The sequence below is a fragment of the Cygnus olor genome, chromosome 12, assembly GCF_009769625.2.
Source record: "Cygnus olor isolate bCygOlo1 chromosome 12, bCygOlo1.pri.v2, whole genome shotgun sequence".
NCBI lineage: Eukaryota > Metazoa > Chordata > Aves > Anseriformes > Anatidae > Cygnus > Cygnus olor.
In genome coordinates, this window is record NC_049180.1 from 13,299,902 (window position 1) to 13,320,832 (window position 20,931).

The 20,931-nt window shown below is 47.9% G+C and overlaps 1 protein-coding gene across 6 annotated transcripts in view; it reads right to left on the reverse strand.

Annotated features, from left to right (window-relative positions):
- The window catches only part of WDR59 (WD repeat domain 59), a 48,440-nt gene that overhangs the window by 17,374 nt on the left and 10,135 nt on the right, over positions 1-20,931 (reverse strand). For all 6 annotated transcript variants that reach the window (XM_040570861.1, XM_040570858.1, XM_040570856.1 and 3 more), the window contains 14 exons: positions 20,626-20,706; positions 18,625-18,662; positions 16,233-16,321; positions 15,636-15,752; positions 14,620-14,697; positions 13,434-13,590; positions 11,612-11,691; positions 9,316-9,448; positions 6,144-6,268; positions 5,215-5,379; positions 3,834-3,929; positions 2,255-2,411; positions 961-1,030; positions 565-718 (listed from right to left, as the gene is read on the reverse strand). In XM_040570861.1, the coding sequence (XP_040426795.1) occupies positions 565-718; positions 961-1,030; positions 2,255-2,411; positions 3,834-3,929; positions 5,215-5,379; positions 6,144-6,268; positions 9,316-9,448; positions 11,612-11,691; positions 13,434-13,590; positions 14,620-14,697; positions 15,636-15,752; positions 16,233-16,321; positions 18,625-18,662; positions 20,626-20,706 (1,540 nt within the window). The remainder of the gene's footprint in view (positions 1-564; positions 719-960; positions 1,031-2,254; positions 2,412-3,833; positions 3,930-5,214; positions 5,380-6,143; positions 6,269-9,315; positions 9,449-11,611; positions 11,692-13,433; positions 13,591-14,619; positions 14,698-15,635; positions 15,753-16,232; positions 16,322-18,624; positions 18,663-20,625; positions 20,707-20,931) is intronic.

A 20,931-nucleotide genomic window follows, 5' to 3' on the forward strand; every position in this document is an offset into this window, starting at 1 on the left:
ACAGCAATGATGACAAGACCTGTGCCTAAAACAGAGGTACATAGATTGGAAGTTCTTTGGAGAAACATACAGGGATGGTTTTTGTTTAAAGTAGTCCAGAGGCACATACATATCCCTGCAAGAGACACCTGTAACAGAAATGACCCAAATATACCCCATAATTCAGGAGAGGTTATTGATAAGCTTCACAGAGCCCTCTGCAGCTACATACATCAGGGAGTATGGAGAAAAGGAGTGGCCTATACGTACTTATCTGGAGACTACAGCTTCAAGTGTGAGATCCTAACTCTATGTAATGCAAAGGGAGACAGTGTAATGTACTGAAGGAAGCTGTGATGGTCAGTCTAGAGAGATATCAAAATAAGCAAGTCAAAGGATGGATCAGCAAAGAAGTTACTAACAGGAGATAAAGCCACGTGACATTTTTAGAGAGCCGCCTATAAAAGGATTCCTTCTTGAGAGGAATATGAAACTTCTGTTACCAGCAATGCTCACAGCCGTACAAAAAGAACACAAGTCATAACAGCTGAAGTGTTAGGAGAGGCTTTCTGGCCTGGTACTTACCCTCTCTTTGTAGTAGAAGGAGCTAATGGAGACCTGCTCCTTCTCGCTGCGTGTAGGGCTCCCGCTGTACAAACGCAGATTGCCCGGGGTCTCTGTGCGGATCTTCATTGGAGTAATGAGGCCGCTGTGGTACGCTGATAAAGCTGACAGGGACCTAGAAACAAGAGAACGCTTTCAGGAGCTTCCATCCACCAAGGTGCTCCAGAGGCTCAGACCGACACCTCCTCTAACCCAAGCTGTTTCACCTGTGTTGAAAGAAGGGGTCTGTGATGAGGGGCAGAGACATAAAGGCCCAGCCTCTGTCTCACAGGCACAGCTACCACTAGAGCTCAGTACTTTCTGAGGGTCGGTAGCTCAAAGATCAGAGAGACCTCAACTACAACACCGGGCACTCACCTGGGCGTGGGTTCTGTTGGGGACACCGCACGGTGCATGGTCATGGGCCTCGTGAAATACACCAGGTACCCTGCAGAGACAGGACACAGCATAAAGATCCCGCGATGAGGAGCAGATTGCCCGGGGTGGTGTCAAGGGGCAGGGGGCCCATCCATTTCTCTGAGTGTTTCTCAGCCCAAATCCACTTCTTCCAAGCCCATTAAAGAGCATGTTTTGTTGAGCTGACTGCTTTAAAAGCACCAACACAAGTGGCTTACATGTGTTAGAGAAGAGATGGGAGAAGAAAAGGAGCAAACACACACAAACTTTTGTGTTTTAACTCTTCACTAGAATTTGTCAGTGATACTCCAGAGGCAAGTGCAGTGGTAAACAGCTACGCAGAGGAACCCTTAGAGCTGGTATGACTCTTCTCTTCAAAAGGATAACCCGAGCCATCTGAGGCCAACTCCAAGGCACCCTCACAGGCTTTACCCCATTTGTTAGCATCTCAAGTGTCCTCAGCCACCCACTCTGTTGCAAGAGTTTCAGGACTTAGCAGGTTTCACTGAGCCTATTCAAAGCAGTATTACTGTTTTACTTTTGCTGGGAATCTGGTGAGGCCCATATGAAAAGCAGTTTTCAAAACATGCTCAAATTGTTAGATACAGAAGAGTCATGCCTGCATCTGAAACACCGCAGTGAAACTTAACACCTCTTCTCAGACCTTAACCTATTTATTTAAGGATCTTTGCAACATATACACTCTCCTGGAAGGCTGGACACAACCGTACCCCATCTCTCATTTAGGGGAAGTTTCCCAGTGACCTTGGAAAAGCTATTTGGGACAAGGGAAAGGGTGCAGAATGATAAAAGAGTAGTTAATAACACGAATACCTATTCAGCAAGGGGTAAATTGAACCCAAAATCGCAGGAATTTTGTGAAGGCCTGAGAGCCAGAGTATGTCCAGCAGTTTGATGCTGGTAGGAGGGAAATGGTAAAGGAAAAAAGCTACTCCCAGTCTTCTGTAAAAGAGGTGTGTCAGTGCCTCTGGCAGGCCTCATGCCAAAGACCACCTCTTCATTCAGTCCTGGGTTTCCAGATCCTAAAATCCTACATGCAACACCATGCAAGCAGTTGCTAACTAGGCTCATTACCTATAAATTTATCTCAACGTGGCTACTTTAGTAGTGTTTCTCACTTGTTGCATGGCAGCAACTAAAGCCTCATCTTGTTCAGAGGCCTGAGTGTTCCCCAAGACACTAAACGGATCATTTCCCCTGAGAGCTGTTGTAATGTATCGGCGACGGGGCTGACCTGCACCACAGAACCGGGCTCCTGAGGTCCGTGGAAACGGGATGTTGGAGTCCTGGTAGGAGCCGTAGGCATTGGAGACGCGGGCGAACGTGGGCAACGGGGGCGTCACGGAGTTCGACAAAGCGTAGGGATTGCTGGACGTGCTGTCCTCTTGGTTCTGAAACACAAGTTACCCAAGATCATGCTCCTGATGCCACAGGAAGGAAACCACCAGGCATCCTAGTGCCAAGCAGCCTCGGGGCAGGTGCCTCTCCTTTGAACCAAAGTAGATCAAGCACAGAGCATGGCTACTGCTCTAGCTGCAAAGGCACTTGCAGGCACGTGCACCTGTGAGCAGAGTGCTGCTCTGCACTGCTACTTCTCCACAGATCTCTCCCACCACAGCTGTGCTGAAATTCAGAGCTCAGCTAGAGTGAAAACTGGTCTCAGGGGAAAACTATATAGAAAAATCTGACCTTCAGACTCCAGATATGGCTCTCAACAACAAAACAAGGAGCTGAGCTAAACCCAATACCTCCATGATGCAAGCGAGACAAAGTCTCCTCAAAGAGGAATACTTCTACAACCCACACAACTGTGGGGGTGTCAAAAGCAGGTTGGGCACCTTAAAAGAGGAAAACAGGTGGTGTGAGCCAGGTATGAACAACTGGGAGACCTCAAGTCTGTCCAGAAGAATTTTAGCAGAAATCTGCATTTATCTTGGTAAGATATAGCTGAGGTCTAAAGGAATTCTTTAAAGGCAGCAGCATCTGGCTCAAATCATCTAATTTCCGTACAAGTGGTGAGAAGTTCCCACTCACAACAGTACTGCTGAAACTAAACAGAATTCAGCTTTCCATGTTAAAAAACACACCTTATTTGTGATGAATAAACAAAGCCTCTTCAAAAAAGAAAACTGAGGAACCTCTCTAATCTTGTTCTGAATGCTAAAAACACCCACTCTGGCACACTGCACCCACACACAGACCTAACACCTGACACTGGGATGCTGAGTAGGTATCACAGATCTCTCAGCTAAGGGCAGAGTGGGACTTGCATTTCCCTACAAAACCCTAGCACAAGGCTTCAGAAAAAAAACAGACTTTCACAGCTTTAAAGACTTTAGAATAGGACTGGCAGGATCTTTGACTGGAACTGAGTGGGTAAAGACATCTGCCACTGCCTTTCAGACAAGAATGAATCCATCGCCTCCCTGAAAACTTATTTTCTTTCACAGTTGATAACCATGCCCTGGCAGTCAGAGATCTACTCAGAGCTGGGAAGCTACCATGCACTGCTTGGCTTCTGGAGCTACTGTGATGCTCCAGCTCCCCATAATTCCTGCTGACCTGAATATTAGTGAGCATGCAGAGTTCTCCAAAGCAACAAACCTTCAGGGCCTGATTTTCAGAAATAATGCATCCAATCACCCACTCAGTTTTCTTCAACATTAACCACTAGTGCTTACACAGATGTAGCAGCCAGTCACTGGGGTCTATTTACACATCTAATGAGGCCGGACTCTCACTGCGGAGTCAGAAGCGTGGGATGTGGGAGAAGAAAACAGACTAGGGCAGAAAGCCCATGTAATTCTCCATACCACAACAGACTCCAGCCAGGAGACCAGCTGACGCAGGCAGGGCTCCAGGCAGCTCTGGTTCCGCTTCACCTTCTGCAGAGAAGTGTCTTTCAATATCTGGAATACATACAAGATGCAACTCGAATCATGGTTACTTCCACACCTTCCCACATCCTTTTTTTTGTCTACAGAGCAGCAAAGTTACCAGGCTCTAGAGACTGAAGGGCCAGAGGCATCCCATAACAGCTACTGGAGCCACACCAACCCACTGGTGTGCTGCCTGCCTCGAGCTTTCATCAGAGCTCTGAAGGGTCACCTGGGTTCTGATCCAGGATTTGGGCTTCTGTATTACTGTAGCCCATACATTCCATACCAGTTGTGGCAAACTGGATCCATCTCTTTCAAGAAGGAGCCCAAATCGATCCATCTACCTGATGTGCAAGCTTGGACCTAAGCCTGAGGCTGAATTTGCTATCAAGGTAGACAGTGCAACCCTAGCACACAGCACTGTCAGACTCAGGAGGATCAAAGCATTAAAGACTGAGGTGCTCAAACACTTAGAAATCTCTGGGTTTGCTTCCTCCCCTTGAAGAGCAATTTCTCATCATCCCTTTCCATTCAGATGCTGACCATTCCCCATGGTCAGCACAGTAAAATAGAAAAAAAGTTTCCTCTCTCCAAGGAGGACACAAATTATTCTCCCCTCAAGCTTTGAGGGGAACACAACAAAATTCAGTGACTGTAAGCCCAAAGACAGCAGCACTCTATGTCCCTACCCCTACATCTCTACCCTGTATCTGTTTTAATTTAGGAAACAGACTACTACTTCGCCCTTTCTTCGTGGTCCTAGGGTAAATCAAGGTTGTTGCTCCTATCGTGTTTACAGAAGTCAAGAGAGAGCAGTTCTTGTTGCTGGAGAAGGGCTTTCAGCAGCAGTAGGACTTTCTATACCAGATGATCAAACGCCTGGTCTGGAATTTGTGGGGTTCGTGTAAAAAGTTCTCTAGTTTTTAAAACAGTTTGTGGAGGAGAGCATGAAGCAACATGCCAGCTCAGAAATACCATACTTTCTGTAGCTGGATGCTTATATGGTCATTTGGTCTCTTAAGGGGTTGGGGGCAAATGCACGAGGAGGAGGATGTTAGGGATCCTCAGGCAATACACATCACACTAATGTAGAATAGCAAGGAAAAACACACTCAAAGTGCGTTAGTGAAGGAAGGCAAATACTGGGCTGCAAAGCCAAGAAATACCTCACCCTAGGGGCTCCAGAATGTCTTAGTTCTAACAGCGGTCTGTGGTATATCTTCAGCAAGGTCAGATGTCTTACTGTGTCAGAAATCTAGACACCAGGTGTCGAGCATGTGTGTCTTTGTACAGACCGTGTACGCTCCCCACACACCTTCAGCAGCTTGGCCTTCATGGAGGCAGTGATCGAGGTCGGGCTGATGAACTGGAAGGATGGCGCAGCGTTATTGGGATATTGGACAGGGAACATCACCAGCATCCTGACTCTGTGGTTGCCGCAGTGCACTGACACTGTGCAGCTCCGATTCACCGCATCCATCTGTGCGAGGGAAAGCAATCGCTCTGTAGTTACATCTCCAAGGACCTCTAAACTCACAGTGGCTTAAATTCATGCTGAGGGGCTGAATCCTCTGCACGCCCGTAAGATGAAGTCATGCTGCTCTCAAGGGCAGCAAAACACAGTGACAGCAAAAACCCCAGGCAGAGGGGAGCAGCCGTCACCGCGAGTCCTGCAGCTCCTGCAGACAGCAGCCAGCCCAGCCTGCTCCCAACAGCTGCTGCACCCCAGCCCTCTTCTCTTGGCTGTGGAGGGCTCCAGGCCCAGCACAGCAGTAACAGGCACCATCCAGGGTCATATCCCACTGTCTCAGAAAGATGCACAAGGATGTGAAACCACAGGGGTAGGGGAAGAGGGCAGGCAGCTGCCTCAAGCCTCCCATCCCAGTACTCTGAGGGACAGAGTGCAGGACAGCAAGGGCTGAGCAGACTAAGTTCAGAAACAGTTGAGATCAGCTACACGTACTGGAACAAGTCACTTTGCAGTCTTGGCAGGGAGGAAAACACAGTCCAGCCTTCTTGGGATCAGCGCCAGGGTACTTACTGAGCTGAAATGCCTCACTCACTCCCAGTGTTTGGGATTATCCTCTTTTCTGCTACCCCCGTCCAAAAGAGATCTCGACAGCTCAAAATAAACCTTGTTTACAGGCAGCAGTCACTGCAGCAGAAGGGTTCCCCTCAATAGGCTCTGATGAGCCAGCTTGCCCACATTCCCTCCTAGCCAGTCAGCAAAAGGAAACTCCCTACCTCCACGTTGACATTTCGGATCTGCACGTTGATCAGCGAAAACTCCTGCTGCAGCGTTTGAGGCAGCCCCAACTGGTCTGTTTTCTTTCCCACCAGGAGGTCATTCAGGAAGTCTTCTTTTAAGGCTGACAGGAGAGATGCAGAACAGACTGAGACAAGTTATAGGAGACCTTTGGCACGCGATGCCAGGACGCAGCCAAGAGAACAGGCTTTTCTCTGCTCCTTGAAATATGAGTTTTACCTGGCAGAAACCTGTGAGCTGGAGGGTCTCAGCTGTTGTTTAGAGGCAGGCTTCAGATACTTGCTCTTAAAAAAAACACCAAACCTGTCTGCACACTGGTTTCCGAGGAAAGTTACAGAAGCCATCTGTATTTTGTACAGCCCTAAATGGTCTGGTCTCTACTCATCTGAGACACCTTCTCCTCCCCACACAGTACTGCCACAGTCACATACAGCTGAAGTGGAGCCTCTTGGTCCAGCGGGAAAGAACTGCTGCCAAAGCAGTCTCCAGGAGGAGCTCTGGTCTTTGGGATTCACACCCCACTGCTCGTGGCTTTCAGGGAATGTGTCCAAAGCAATCTGATGAATAAGGCTTTGGGAGAGAGGAGAGGGTATTTCTGGCCCTAAGAGAGGTTTAATTCATTTGATGCAGCAGTGTGCATTTAATGTTGCAAAGCACTCTAGTGAGTAATTCTTCAAGACTCATTTAAATGCTGGATCTAACTGTCCAGTTCCACTGTCAATGTTTTTTCAGGAGGACAATAACCCCTCAAACACAGGACAGATTTAAAGAGCCAGGCAAGCACTGCAGGACACAAGAAATTAGGGTTAAAATAGCCAAGTGGACTGTGTTTCAGAAGAACTTGTCTCTGCCTGTTGTTGTGCCTGGCTCTTGCCTTGACCCTTGCGACATACCTCATTAGGACAGGGGCAGCTCCTGCTGGAGGGGGTTTCGTGTGGCAACCTTTCCTAAGAAGGCCAAATATATCTTTTGATGATGGTTCCCAAGGACACAAGGCAAGTCCCGTTTACCCAGCTGTCATTTTCACCCTTGATGTTGCACAGACTACTCTTAAGGAGAAAAAAAAAAGACGAGAAATGCAGAAAGCTATCCTTTACCACGTTTTGCCTGAAAGCCACTGACTTTGCTACTGGGACAAATATATCTGGCTTTATTGCTGCCCAGTTGGTTGCTGAATTTGGATAGGTAGGACGCTTAGCTACTCATTCCTATTTGTGATTTTATTAGTGCTTAGATATACTTCACAACAGGGAGCTGGAAAAAGGATTAAAGGAAGATCAGTGGCTCTGAGGGAAGATAATTATTTCTAACTTAAGACGCCACATAGCTTACTGAAAAGCCACCTCTGAGATTCCTAAAATGGGCACTGCCTTCCCTTTGTCTTCTATCCCCATTCCCTTCCAATTAGCTTCTAATCCGCAGAAACCCACATATTTGTCTAGATTCCTAAAGATCTTTTATAGGCAACAACCAGTGAGGACAGATGTATACTGATGACTCAGCTGGGGGGCTTTCTGATTTATCTGCAGAGCCCTGTTCTCTTCAAAGATCCCCCAAAGTGCTTTACTAACGTAACACAGAGACTTTGCTGCCGAAATCAACAGTCCACAATAGCTTTTAGGCTAGAAAGAACTGAAATTCCTACCTAGGGACTTGCTTGCGCATCGATCCTGAAGTCATGCTATTTTCAGCAAAATCCGCCCTGCTACAGAAAGCCATTCTTATTTCCTTTGGCCGCAAAGGAAACCTTACCAGCCTGAACCAAAACCAGATGCACAAAGAAACCACGTAGGACATATGAATGTGATGTTGTCAAGGACAGTGAAAGACACTCTCCTTTGGAAAAAAGATGTCAGGCAGACAAAAACAAGAACCCTTCTCAATGCTCCCCGCTAGAGCAAGAGAGGCTGTGCTTCCCCATGCAGTACTGCTCGCGGTGAGCACAGGTAGCCAGGGTACTTGCTATCGTATTATAACACTCTCATGTAGGTAGAGGTGCTGGCAACTTTTAGAAACTTGTTCTGCTGCCACACAGGAGAGTTTACAGAGGAACTTCACTGGGCAGGAAACTTCCAGTTAGGAAGAGCTACCTTCCCAAAGGGACTCAGACCACCTCCTTTATTCAGTGGACAGTCATTAGACCACCTCACCTTCTCTCCAATTTGTTGGCAAGCCAAAAGGAGAAACAAATTGCTTGTCTGTAAACTTGCCACATGGGGATCCATTGTAGCACTGTGCCACACTACAGAAGAGAACTGAATTTAAACCCAAGCTGACACAAAGCCATGGGAGCACCCAATTCTTATTCCTCAGTATTAGATGTAGAAACCTCTTTAGAGGACTTTTTCGTGTGCACATCATCACCTTGGGTCTCGGCTGATGCAACCTCTTCTGTTCTATTCTAACCTCTTCAAACACTATCACCCATGAATGTTTAACCCGGCCAGATTCTAAACCACACAAACCCTCCTTTACATTCCTGCCTTTGTTTGCCTTCTCTTCCATAAAACCAAATCAATACTTACTGCTAAGCCCGTTCCCATCCACCTTTCTGGTGCTCACAGGTTAGAGACGCCAGCCCTCCCCCTCCACTCTGCCAGCCTTAAGCCACCTCTCCTCAACACGTGAAAAAAGACACAGCAGCTCTCTCCATACTACTTCGGTGGTTGGGAGAAGACATCTGCAACACATCCATGTCCTCAGACCAGTTCACATAGCGACTAGCAGAAGGGTTTCGATACCAGGTAAGCAGTTCGTGTCAGAGTGCCTTCCCTTTTCTGTGGGGCTCATCTCTCAGCTTAAAACAAAACATATTCTTAAGAAGCTGAACTGACTTTCTGATTATGTTATTCTTGTCAGGAAGTCACAGCTAAGACCTAAAGACAATGCAATTAAATGCCAGTAGTGACAAGGAAGAGACCTGTTTTACAGCTAGAATGACATCATTGTGTTAGAGGAGAAAAATTTGGTAGGACAAACCTGAGAAACCCCTCGTGGCTTTCCTCCTCCCAAACTGGGAATCCGTTGATCTTTGAAACAAGACCAGTTTTTGCTTTGCCTATGGTGTTACTTTCTTATGCCATGATGCATCATCTTCCCAACGCAAATAGAGCTCGTGTTTAGAGTTCCACAACCCATCACTTGCCTCACCTTCCTCATCCCCATGCCCAGAGTTATGTTGGGGCTCAGAGTCCTGGGGATGAAGGGTCTTGTCTGGCTCCGACAGAAGAGAAATCCCATCGACGAGGTCATCAACTCCATCCAGGATATCGTTAGCACACAACTGAAAAGAACAAGCAGACTCACATGCTGCACAATGGAAACCAAACCATGGAAAGAAACACCACTAAACCACTCATTTCTGGATTTCCAAGGTAGGTTTGTCCACTCAACAGTCATGGCTTTAAGACCTTGGCATTGTTACTGTGACAAGACACGTTATTTTCCCCTTTCCAGCATCCGCCCCTTTGTCACCTCAGACAGCCTGGCCAAACCTCCTACTCACTTACAAAAGCCACTTAACTGACATGGCCAGTCTAAGTAACAGAGGTTTTACTTTAAACTACAGGTGAATGCCTTTAAGTCCTCAAATTAATGTGTGTGTGTCAAAAGTAATTTAATTTTTTAGATCAGATATGATAGTAGTATGCTTCCTGCTTTTGATATTTACACTCCAGTAGGATTTGGAGGCCCAGGTAAATAAAAATACCACAGGCCCCAGTGCTCCAAGTCCTGTACCAGAAAGAGACCATGAAAACTTGTATTTTAAAGTTCAGCACAAGAAAAGAAGGGAAGATGAAGAGAAGAAACACAGAGAAGAAAGGATAAGGTTATGATATAGCAAATTACAACATTGGTCACCAGCAACATGGCATCATATGTGTAGTTTGATAAAGACCAAGAACAAGAGGGGAGCAGGGGCCAACAAGGGAAGAGACAAACAATCGATTCAAAGACAGGACAGAAATAAAATATTCACAAATATATCATGTAGGAGTAAAGGGTCACTTTTCACAGAAAAGGTTTGTTACAGACCTGCAGGACTCCTGCAGGATCTGTGCTGGGACACATGCTTCTCAACATATTCATTAAAGACCTAGAATAGGAGGTGAATAGCGACATGACCAGGTTTGCTGATGCCACCAAGTTATTCATGGTAGTAACGTAAGTGACTGGCAACAGTCACAGAAGGACCTTACAGAAGTAACTGTATTAAATTGGAAGATGAACCTCAGTTCAGATAAATATAAAGTAATGCATACAGGCAAAAAATGGCAAATTCAAGCTGAGGGAACAAAACAGAGGCCAGACTAAGCTGATGTTTTCATGGAATTATGCCCAGCAATTTAAAAACATAGAGTATTGAGAATTCTTTGCTAAGAACAAGTTCTGATCCCCATCCCAAAAAGGATATAGTAGAACTGAAAAAGGGTTGTGAAAGCAAAAGTATGATCAAAATTCTTGTACAGGGGATGACAGAAATCAAGACCTTTTGACCTGACAAAGGAGGCAGCTGAGGAGGGATATGATGGAGGTTAGTAGCACAGACAAGATGGTGTAAGATTGGCTGCTCATTTCTTTAATATAAGAGCTAGTACGTTTCAAACAAAACTACCAGGTAGCAAATAAACTCATGAAAAGAGCTGTTTTTCCACACAACATACAGAAAAGCCGTGAAACTCCTCATCATGGGATGTTTAGGATGACAGAAATGTACACAGGTCCAAGAAAAGACAGAACAAATCAAGGGAAGTGGAGTCCATTGAGCTCTGTTAGATACAAAGATAGCCAGGCTTGGTAAGCCTCTTAAGCTGTGAACTACAGGAGCCTGGGAGGGCATGTGAGAAATGTCACTCCATACTTGCCTCTTTCTTATCCTCTTCCAAGACATCCACAGCTGAAGATGAGACAGAGGGAGCAATATGGGCCATCATGGCCATGTGAACCTCTGGTCTGATTCAGCAGAGCTGTCCTAGTAATTGCATCAGCACTCTGCAACTGCTGCCAGGCAGCAGAACAACAGGACTCACACTGCCTGCACCAGGCTAAGAGGCAATGGAAACACGAGAGGAAGCAAAAGGCACGATCCCTACATTTACCTGATACCTAGAATGCCATGAAAAGAGCCTCGTCTGGCAGCCGTGGAGGCAGCATCTTCAGAGGCAACACAGGTAGTAACTGATCTCCACCTTCCTCAAATATCTTGTATGCTTACTGTTAGATGACAAAGTGCCTTGGCACAAACAGAGACCTCAGCACAGGTCTGCCTGGGGATGTTTCTGGCCACACCTGGGCTGGAGCTACAGGGGGAAGTAAAGTGGCAGCTGGCTGCTCTGCATCTGCAGCTCTTGGACACCAGAGGAGTGACCGGGAGTGCAAGGAAAGGGAGGTGAATACAGCCTGTAAGAAAACTGCCTCCGGTTTAAGAGTGCAAGTGTTTACGTACCCTCTGCAGCTGAGAGTCAATCCGCCACATCCGCAAAGTCTGATCACGGGACCACGTAACCAGCTGGTAGTCTTTAGAACCTAAAAAGGACAGAAACTTATAGACCCAGCTGAAAGCAGAGCCCATCGCAGCACTGCTTTTAGTGTAAACAGACACAAGGAAGCCAGCAGGGAGGATTCTATGGATAAGGCACTAAACAAAGCCAGAACTCATGAGTCCTATCCTGCCTTGAACTGACCCAGGCTCATCAGCCTTCATCCCTCCTGCACCAGTTACCACACCTCAAAACAGGGCATAATTTACAGACAGAATATAATGAATGTGATACCAGTTTTCGAACTAGGAATGAACAAGATCAACAACAACGCTTATTTAACCAGAAGAAATAACGTAGTTGAGAAATGGATTTATTTTTACGAGAACTGCAAAGTTGAAACAGGTGATGAACTAAAATATCTCGATGCAGATGTTTTCGAAACATTTCTAAGCTACAGCAGCTGGTTCTATCCTTCCTCCTTTTCCTTCTGAAAGACTCAGATAATGCCGAGACAAGTTCAAGTTGTAACAAAATACATCTAGCCACATACTATCTATCAGCAGATAAAGGTATCCAGACTTATTTATGTCCACGTTTAGGCCTTGTGATACAGTTTAGGTTTCCCTTGTCAAACAGCTGCTGTGTTTAAGAATTTGCTACTGCACAGCTGCTTCCTACGCCCCTCTACTGAGGCACGGGGGCTGTCTAAATTCAGCACAAAAGATTGTGTGGAAGGAGAGCTGAGCTATCTTGGTTGCCTGCACTGAAGCAGACTAGGAATGCTTGCGTGATTGATTAATGTTGCTTGAGATGAGGATGACTTCAAGCCTTGGATATGTATCTACGAACTCAGCTAAGAGCACAACTGTGGTTCAGGTCTGCTCGATTGTTCACAGACAAGCTGTCTTAGACTGCACCTGGTGGGTGCACAGGCTCCAAGGGCAGGAGTTTACAGTACTGAACATCCCGGAGAACCAGCACAGGAGTCCCATTCACTCACAGTGCAGAGAAGAAACCAACTCCTGGCTCAACTTTGAGCCAGCATCCTTGCTGATCTGGACTCTCCCATCATCTGTGCGCTTTTACACAGCGCTGCAAAGCAGCACCAAAGCCAGACGTGCTCGTTCTGTCGATGGCAGCTGAGGTTCTGGAAACAAAGCTGTGCTCTGTGTCATTATCCAACCTCTAATATGGAATTTCCTATATTTAGCTGCCTACACTGGAAAATTTAGTCAGGATTCAACTCTGACAGCAGCCTCCCCATCCCACGCTCTCCTTCCCCTGCCACTGCCAGCACACCACAGATAAGGCGAGTGCTGGGTGCACCAGTTCTGGGGCTGGGATACACTGGAGGCTGTGATCCGGGCAGCGATGTGAGGGGTTAACTGGCTGCCTGCAGCTCTGAGCAGGGGGAGGGTCCCTGCACTGTACACCCATCTAATAGTTTGTACAACTTCTTCTGAAAGATCCATTTAAAACAGACTTGCAGGGGAGAGGAAGCAATTAAGAGTCACCGTTGACCCACTCGGCGTTCAGTGGGTTTGCTTCGTTAGCTTGGAAACAACAGGGAAATACTTCTGTGGCCACTGCCATAAAATAAGTACAGAACAGCTGTGACTTGGGGGAGATGGCAGGCAGGGGCTGGAAGGCAAGTAGGAGCTGCTTCAAGGAAAGGCAGGAGTCAAAAGGTGACGGCATGAGCATCGCAGCCAGCAGCCTGGCCTCTGCACCCACAGAAAGACAATGGCAGCAGCCCGTGGGAGACACATCTGGCCCTGAACTCACCTTCTTTCTGTTTCCTCCACTGAAACTCCAGCACCACGTCATCGTGCCCCACGAAAGTATGCACAGGCGTGTTCAAGTCAAAGACATTCCAGAGAAGCAGACTGTTCTCTCGCCGGAGCTGGGGGACCATCACTGTCACCAGCCCGTTGCTGAAAGGCTTGAGAGAGAAACACCCTCCTGGTTAACCTCGGGGAGTTAGGCTCCCATGCTGTCAGCATGCCCTGTAATTCTTTCTTTTTGCCATTAACAAGAACAAATTGGTTTTAAAGGAACTCAGCACTAAACAGAAACAGGCCTAAATCAGGAGAGGTTGGAAGGCAAGAGGCTGTTGTGCAAAACCAGCATTTTACAAGGGAAAAGATATAATAAGCTCAGAGATATTAACCGCAGCCCCCTTAAGATTTGCCATTTCTTTCTGCTTCTCCCTGACTTCTCAGCTGTGAGGCCGCAGAGGTTTCACCACTGACTTTTCACATGGGATCCTTACTGCAGTTTGCCAAGAACTGCAATAACTGCCTCCTAGGGACCGAGCCCTGGCAGCTGCTCAGGGCCACGACGCCCACAGGCACGCTGTAACCCACTCCCACAGCCCCACCAGGGGATGGGGAAAGGGGACCAAAGCCTCAGGGCACAGCACTGACTTCAGGACATATCCAGGTGTCCAGGGAAGAGAACAAATATAACTGATGGTAAGAGTCTTAGCTTCATACAACTGGCTGCTTGCTGTATAAGGCAACAGCTCTTGGATCTGACATGCTGTAAGAGCCCACTGTGGCACACTTAAAGATCCTGGGAGCAGGGGAAGCCCTCAGAGAGGGCAAAAGACTGCTGCACTGCTCTGTGCTGCAGGTACCAGTGCTGGACTTGAATGCAGAAACAGGACAGCGAGAGCAGCAGCTGCTTTCTGAGCCTCCTTGCTCCCAGAGCCAACCACCCACACCTGGGTTTTATCCCCAGGAGGATGATGCCAAAGACTGGGGATCTCACACCGCCAGCAATTCCTTCTCCCAGGTACCTCCACTGCAGATGTTGCTTTTCTTGGCCTTTTAAGCACCATGAGGGATTTTAAAATCAACTTAACCTGCAGAAGAGGCGTTGAGAAGCCCTTCAGCAGCTCTTTATTTAATGGGCCTTCATGCATTCGCTCTCACAGCACAAGTGGGGCTGGTGGGCATTTCTCACTCACCGTGTATCTTGCCTTCCAGACGGGAACTTGGCAGGGAAGGATATTGAGGTATTTCCGAGGCTGACGGTAATCCCAGAACTTCAAAAAAAAAAACAACAACAGAAAGACAAGCAAAGGCACGGGTCAGCTGGCCATACTTTTAAGCTGCAGCTTTCCATGTGGCTTGCAGACAGAACAGAGTGAGAAACATGCCAGGGTGCCCACAGCATCATTAGTAACCCCATCCATTAACAGCAGAGATGGCCCCAAAGGATGAATATCAAGCTATCAGCATCTGGCAGCAGCTCTTAGACAACGAGCGACTTGGGGTCACGCTCACAGTGATCAGAGCTGGAGTAATTAGAGCAGGGAGACAGGCAGCCTGCTTGGGCTTTCAGAGCTACAAGGTACCCCGCAGGCTCCTAGCCAATGTGCCAGTCCAGACTGGAGGCAGGCCCGCCCTGCTGTTACTGCTAATTTCGTAATGAAGAACCTAACCTTTTGCTTTGCTAGAATACACATCAATTGCATTCACCTCGGAGCTTAGCTAAATGTGAATGGATTCCATTTGGCTGACGTACCAAGCACACTATTCCTCCCCCACCTCCCCAAGTGAAAGGCTCTGCATAGCAATGCTTGTAGGCATGCCGATAACCCAAGCTGACGTGAGTTTGGGAACCCCGGGGGCTGGAGCACATCTCACACCAAGCTGCTGTGATCAGCTTGAGGCTGGCAACACCACATTTTGGGTAGAAGGCTCTTCTGGCAAGTGACAGGCAGAGGCATTTTTTTCAGCTTCAGTACTGCCCAAATCACCGCAGCCACGTTAAACTAAGGCAAGCATATGTGCACCCATCCTGCAGTGACTTCTGTGCCTATTCCATAAGCGTGTCCCTGGCTCAATGCACACAGGCTGCCAGAAACCAAAAAATAAGGACTCAGATCTTGCCAGCGGCAAGCACTTCTCAAAGCAGCAGCAGGGATGTGCTCCTCCACCCTGACACCTCCCAGGCAGGAGTCCCAGAAGCAGCACTTACCCGCACAGAGTTGTCCTGGCTGGAAGTGGCCAGCGTGTATTCATTGTCAGGATGCCAATCCAGGCCGTGGATTTTCGAGAGATGAGCTGCTAAGTATTCCACTGCAGTGCTGGGTTTCTGGAAGGAGACATTTTCATTCTCAGCACGGGACTTCTGAAATTTGGTCTAGTTCTTTGGCATAAAAAGAGACACTTCAACAAGGGCAAGAGGTAGAACACCCTCCTCCCAGGGAAAGGCATTAGCTCAGCAGAAGCAGTTGAAGGAAAAGAGCTGTGAAAGGTGTGGCAAACTCCACAGCCACCGAGTGCAACCCAGCACCACACTTTTATGCTCAGTAAAACAGTTAAGTACTCTGAGATCAGCAGCAAAGCGTAAATGGGCAGAGTTTCTGGGGAAGGTGGTTATCTACACACACTCTTCAGTCTCCTGGGCTCCAAAGTATCTCCGGTTTCCCTCTAAGTTTTCCCTAGATCAGCCCACAAAAGAGATTGGGGATAAAGCAGTATTTTTTTTCTTGGTATTTATCTGTGACCAGAGGGACATCTGCATCAGGGAGGTGGGAATATGCACAGGTGGCTCAGGAGACCCTCAACTCACCCTTTTGTCCCATATTCGGACATCTCCATCGTGGCTTGTTGCTAAACAGTTGGCATTCTTCTTGTTCCATTTGACCTGGGAAGCTCCAGCTGCAGCACAAACAGAGCAGGTCAAAACAAGCAATTAACAAGTGGCACAGCACACTCCTCACCTGTCCTTAGGGATGCTCTTAGCACAAGAAAGTCCTTCAGAGGAAAAATATCCCAGTAGCCAGCATGAAGGCTGGCTGAAAGTGAGTAAATCCTGATTTCTCAGCTTAATATTTGTCCTCTGAAGACCTCAAAGCGTGTTCCAGTTGTGTGCTGTTGTGCCACAGGTTGCACTGGATTAAAATATCTGTGTCCATTAGCTCAGATGGAACAAACTTCTTCCATACAAGAACTGCAGGTTCATCGCCCCCCTCCCAAATCCCTTCTGTTTTCATTCAAGCTGCTTCCCAGTGCCCACAGATGGATTCGTTTCCTCAACACCCTCTGTGCTGTCTGATGCAATACAGGACAACAGTGTCCTTCATCTGTTATTACCATAGAGGTGTGGGAGAAGACTATGGTGCAGGTGGACCACGAGGCTGGCCAGCTGCAGGTAAGCACACCAAGTGGATCAAAAGGCCCACCTCAGAAACTGTCAAAATACACCAAAAGTCAAAGATATCAGTGGCATTGTACAGAAACTGGGTGGTCCAGGTATCACGAGGGACTCAATCAAGGGCCTAACCCAGACGTGGGCTGCTTGTTTCTGATACGAAACAGAATTAGGCTTCGGTCAGTGTGGACTGTTCAGACATTGGAAGAGAAACGTGTGTTCTGTTCATCCTTACTCTGCAAGTATTTTCAAAACATTTTACGCTATCAAAAAGGTGAGGTTCATGAGAAAGCTAAATAGATCTCACAGCCTGCTGCTATGCCTTCGTTACCTACCTCCTGCTGCACGGGGAACAGGTTCACCCTCCCAGTCTGGCAAAAAGCTAGCCTGGGGGAAAAGGGCTGCAAACAGGCTGTGTTGATGGAGCTGATCCACTCACTGAAGGGTACACAAACGTCTGGACCAGCACGAAACAGAACCAGGCATGGGAGGAGGGAGACTCTCTGGGGAGCTGGCTATTGGGCTGGCTCAGCTGACCTGTGGAACCTCACCCCAGGCACCAGAACAGAACGCTGCGTCTCCAATTCTGTAAGGCTTTTGCTGCTTCTCTCCAATTCTGTAAGGTTTTTGTAGCACTGTGGTGGAGAGGCTTACCAGCTGGGAGGGAAGGAGAGGCTGCAGATGTGCAGCCTACAGAGCTAACTGAGCGGCAGAACACGAGACGCGTGCTATGAGGACTGCTGCAGTGCTGGGAACAGTGACTCAGGAAAAGGACATGTTTTGCTCCTCATCTGCACTTCACCCTCCTCCAGCACGAACCGGTCGGGACTGACACGCAGCACCTGCCGGCAGGCGGTGATACAGGCAGCGCTGCCAACAGCCATGACAAGCGCCTTTCCAGAGCAGGTGCAGCCCACAGAAAGGGTTTTCATGTCATCGCTGCAGCTCCCAGCACGCTGAAGGTGCTCCAGGGAAGCACAACACAGCCTGGGAAAGCTCCCAGCCCCTCAAGGGGGGCGGGCTGGGCAGTCGGCAGTCACCACCACTGCCTGGAGCGCAGCTGAGGTTCTCAGCTGATTCAGCCGAACACAACAGGACACGGAGACATCGCAGACAAGCAGCACGCAGAGGACAAGCAGCGTGGCAGGGTGGTTAAGCAGGGTGGAAGCTGTTCACATCCAGAAGGCACAAGTGCCCACAATGTTCGGGACGGCCAGTCCAGGCACAGCCTGGGAGCCTCCAAGGGCTGGAGCTGCAGCTGGGGCACCTGCTACAAGGCAGGTAAGTTGTGGGAGACTTTGAGAAGCAACACAAGAAACAGCTTAGGGGAGGCTCACTAATTGCTGAGACAAGAACCTGTGGCTAACTCATCCAGCAGGGAGCCTGCTGAAGGCCCCAGCCCCTTCGTTTTACCAGTCTTCTCACTCCACATTTTGACCCACCCCAGTGAACTCTTTTTTCCTCCCATTTCTATGCCATGAGCCCACAACTCCAGCTGGCTGGCTGGCAGGCAAAGGAGCCCAGAAGCTCATTTTGTTACTATTCACCCTCTCCTAAAAATCAGCAGCACAAGGGAACTCTTCCTCGCCATCCTTACTCACACCCCTTCTGCATTCTGCGCCTCCAAAAGGAGCTGTGAACCAAAGCCTCTCAGGCTGCAGCTGCATGGGACAATCACATGCGGTGGCACTTCGGTACTCCGCCACGTTCAGCCTCAGAGCACGAAGGAAGAAAGGAACGACAGCAGGGGTGCACAACACTGACTTTATATATTAAACATGACTATATCACATATACACAGCATACTTACCGACTGCAGAGAGCGAGACCGTAGGCTTCCTGGTGTCTCTGAAATACAACGTGGGGAATGTGAGCACCCAGGGCACAGCCCAGCAGGCCCAGCCGCCCCAGAGAGCTCCTCACTGTGCCAGGACTGATTCGATTGCTGCCTCTTGGGAGTTAACGCGCCTCCTGCTTACTTAAATTGTAAATCTAAAACTCAGATATGCCACATTAAATGGAATAATCAAGAAGTAACGAGCTGGAGGACAGCAGCCATTATTGCCACAAAATACAGCAACAAATTTAGGACCTAGGATGGATCTGGAGGGGACGCGAGGGAAGAAAAGCACGTGCGCTGGGTGGCATGTTGCCACCGGGCAGGCAGAGGAAACACTGGGCTCACTTAAGTTGTTAAGGAAGCAACAAAACCGCCTTTCCCAGGAGGACTGAAAGGAACAAACAGAGCTGTGGAAAAAAATCAACAAAAGCAATGGATGTGTTTGTCGAGCCTTTGCAGACCCTGATTCAAGGCAGATGGAGCAGTGACTTCAGAGCAAAGGCTTCACATCCAGGATACAACAACAACATTAACAGGATGTAAACCCAGCTACACAGACTCTACAGACCAATTTCTGCGGTGGTACAAGCCAGTGTGGCACCACGACAGCTCGCAGCAGCTAGGACATGAATCAAGGCAGTAATTCAATCCTTGACATTGCTCCTCAGGAAGTCACCTGCCCCTTCAGGAAAAAAATGCCAGTGGAAACAAGGAATAGCGTCTTCAGCTTTTCAGGTTAGCTGAAAAGCAAAGTATTTTCTGGAATGAACAGCATCTCTCCCACCAAGAATTTCTGTCTACTCAGAAAGTTATTTTGTAGGAAAAATGAAGTGGGGAACTTCCAGCTCCTCTGACTGCAGGATTACTTCCCTAGAGCTTCGTTAGAGGCTTCACCAGGATGTTCTCTTGCTGGAGGCCAGCAGCCCCCAGAACTCACTGCCCTTGGACACTCAGACCTTGCTAGTCAGTACATGTAGGATGCAGACGTTAGTCAGAGACTAAGCAAGCATTTTTGGATGGGTGATACACACAGACACAAAATGGTGGAAGGGCACAGCAGAGTAAAGCAGGGCTCCTGACACAACCTTCAGAGACTTTTTTTTTTTTTTTTTTGCTTGGCACTAAGATAGTATCACAGGAAAACACAACCAGCAGTTATTGTCTCTCTGTCTTTTAATTACACATTAATAATATATTGCCGTTCTCAAGCACCATTTAACCAAGGATCTAAGTGCTTCGTAGGAGCTAAACAAGCCTCAGGGTACCCTGGTGCAGTGGGGTTATATAATTATCCTTCTATTATAACTGAGCAAGGGAGGCAGAGAGGAACAAAGTGACTTGCCAGGGGTCATAAAGAGTTGCTGTACAGCCAGCACGAGGAACCAGGAGCCCCAGTGCCAGCTCCCTGCTTCTCAGGTATAAAATGTGGGGCTTTAACGTTGGCGGTTTTGGACAGATCTGCTACTGTGAAATTACTCATGATAGAAAGCACCAGGAATCCAGGGAAGTCATGAATTGGAAAAGGTTCCTGAACAGTGCTGCCAGTCTTCACACCACTGAGGGAGAGTCAGCTACAGTCACTGAATTTAGAGGAAAATGACTGCAGGATCATGAAATGGTGCTCACTCACTCAGCTAAAGGGGAAAAGAAATCTTGAGGAACACCCTTGGGTTCTAGGAAAAGCTTCCAAGGAAAGCTCTGAAGTAGCTAGGGACAGAAGGCAGTAGGTATTTTTTCCCCACTCAGGAGTATGACTGTGACTTAACTATACCTGCTTCCCTTCACTGACTCTGAACTGGCTTGAAAGCAAGGGACCAGAAGCCACCTTCAAGGTCATGGGAAGTGGATGGAGCCCTTTGTAAGCAAAGCTGAAAAGCAGCACCCTTCAGTGCGTGCTTTGCCCTGCAAGCTGCTAATTATGGAAACGAGCCCAGCGATTTCCCTGAAGTGCAGAGACATGCTAGTTCTTACTTGATGTCCCAGATGTAGATGTACGTGTCAACGGAACTGGTGACCAGCAGGTCTGGCTCAAACACCGCCCAATCCAAGTCACTGCAAATGCAAAGTCAGAGTAGGAAAGCAGAGAAAAGCAGTTAGCATCAACAATTATTCGATAATTAGCAGTTAGCAAGCCCCCAGTACATTTCTTTGACAAATTCATGGCTACTCCAAGACATCTACTGAAACTTTTTAAGTAAAAAACAAGATCTTAATCATTTCTCTAAGTAAATTCCAAGAAGCAATGAAATACTTCTGGGTAAATTCCAGTGAAACATC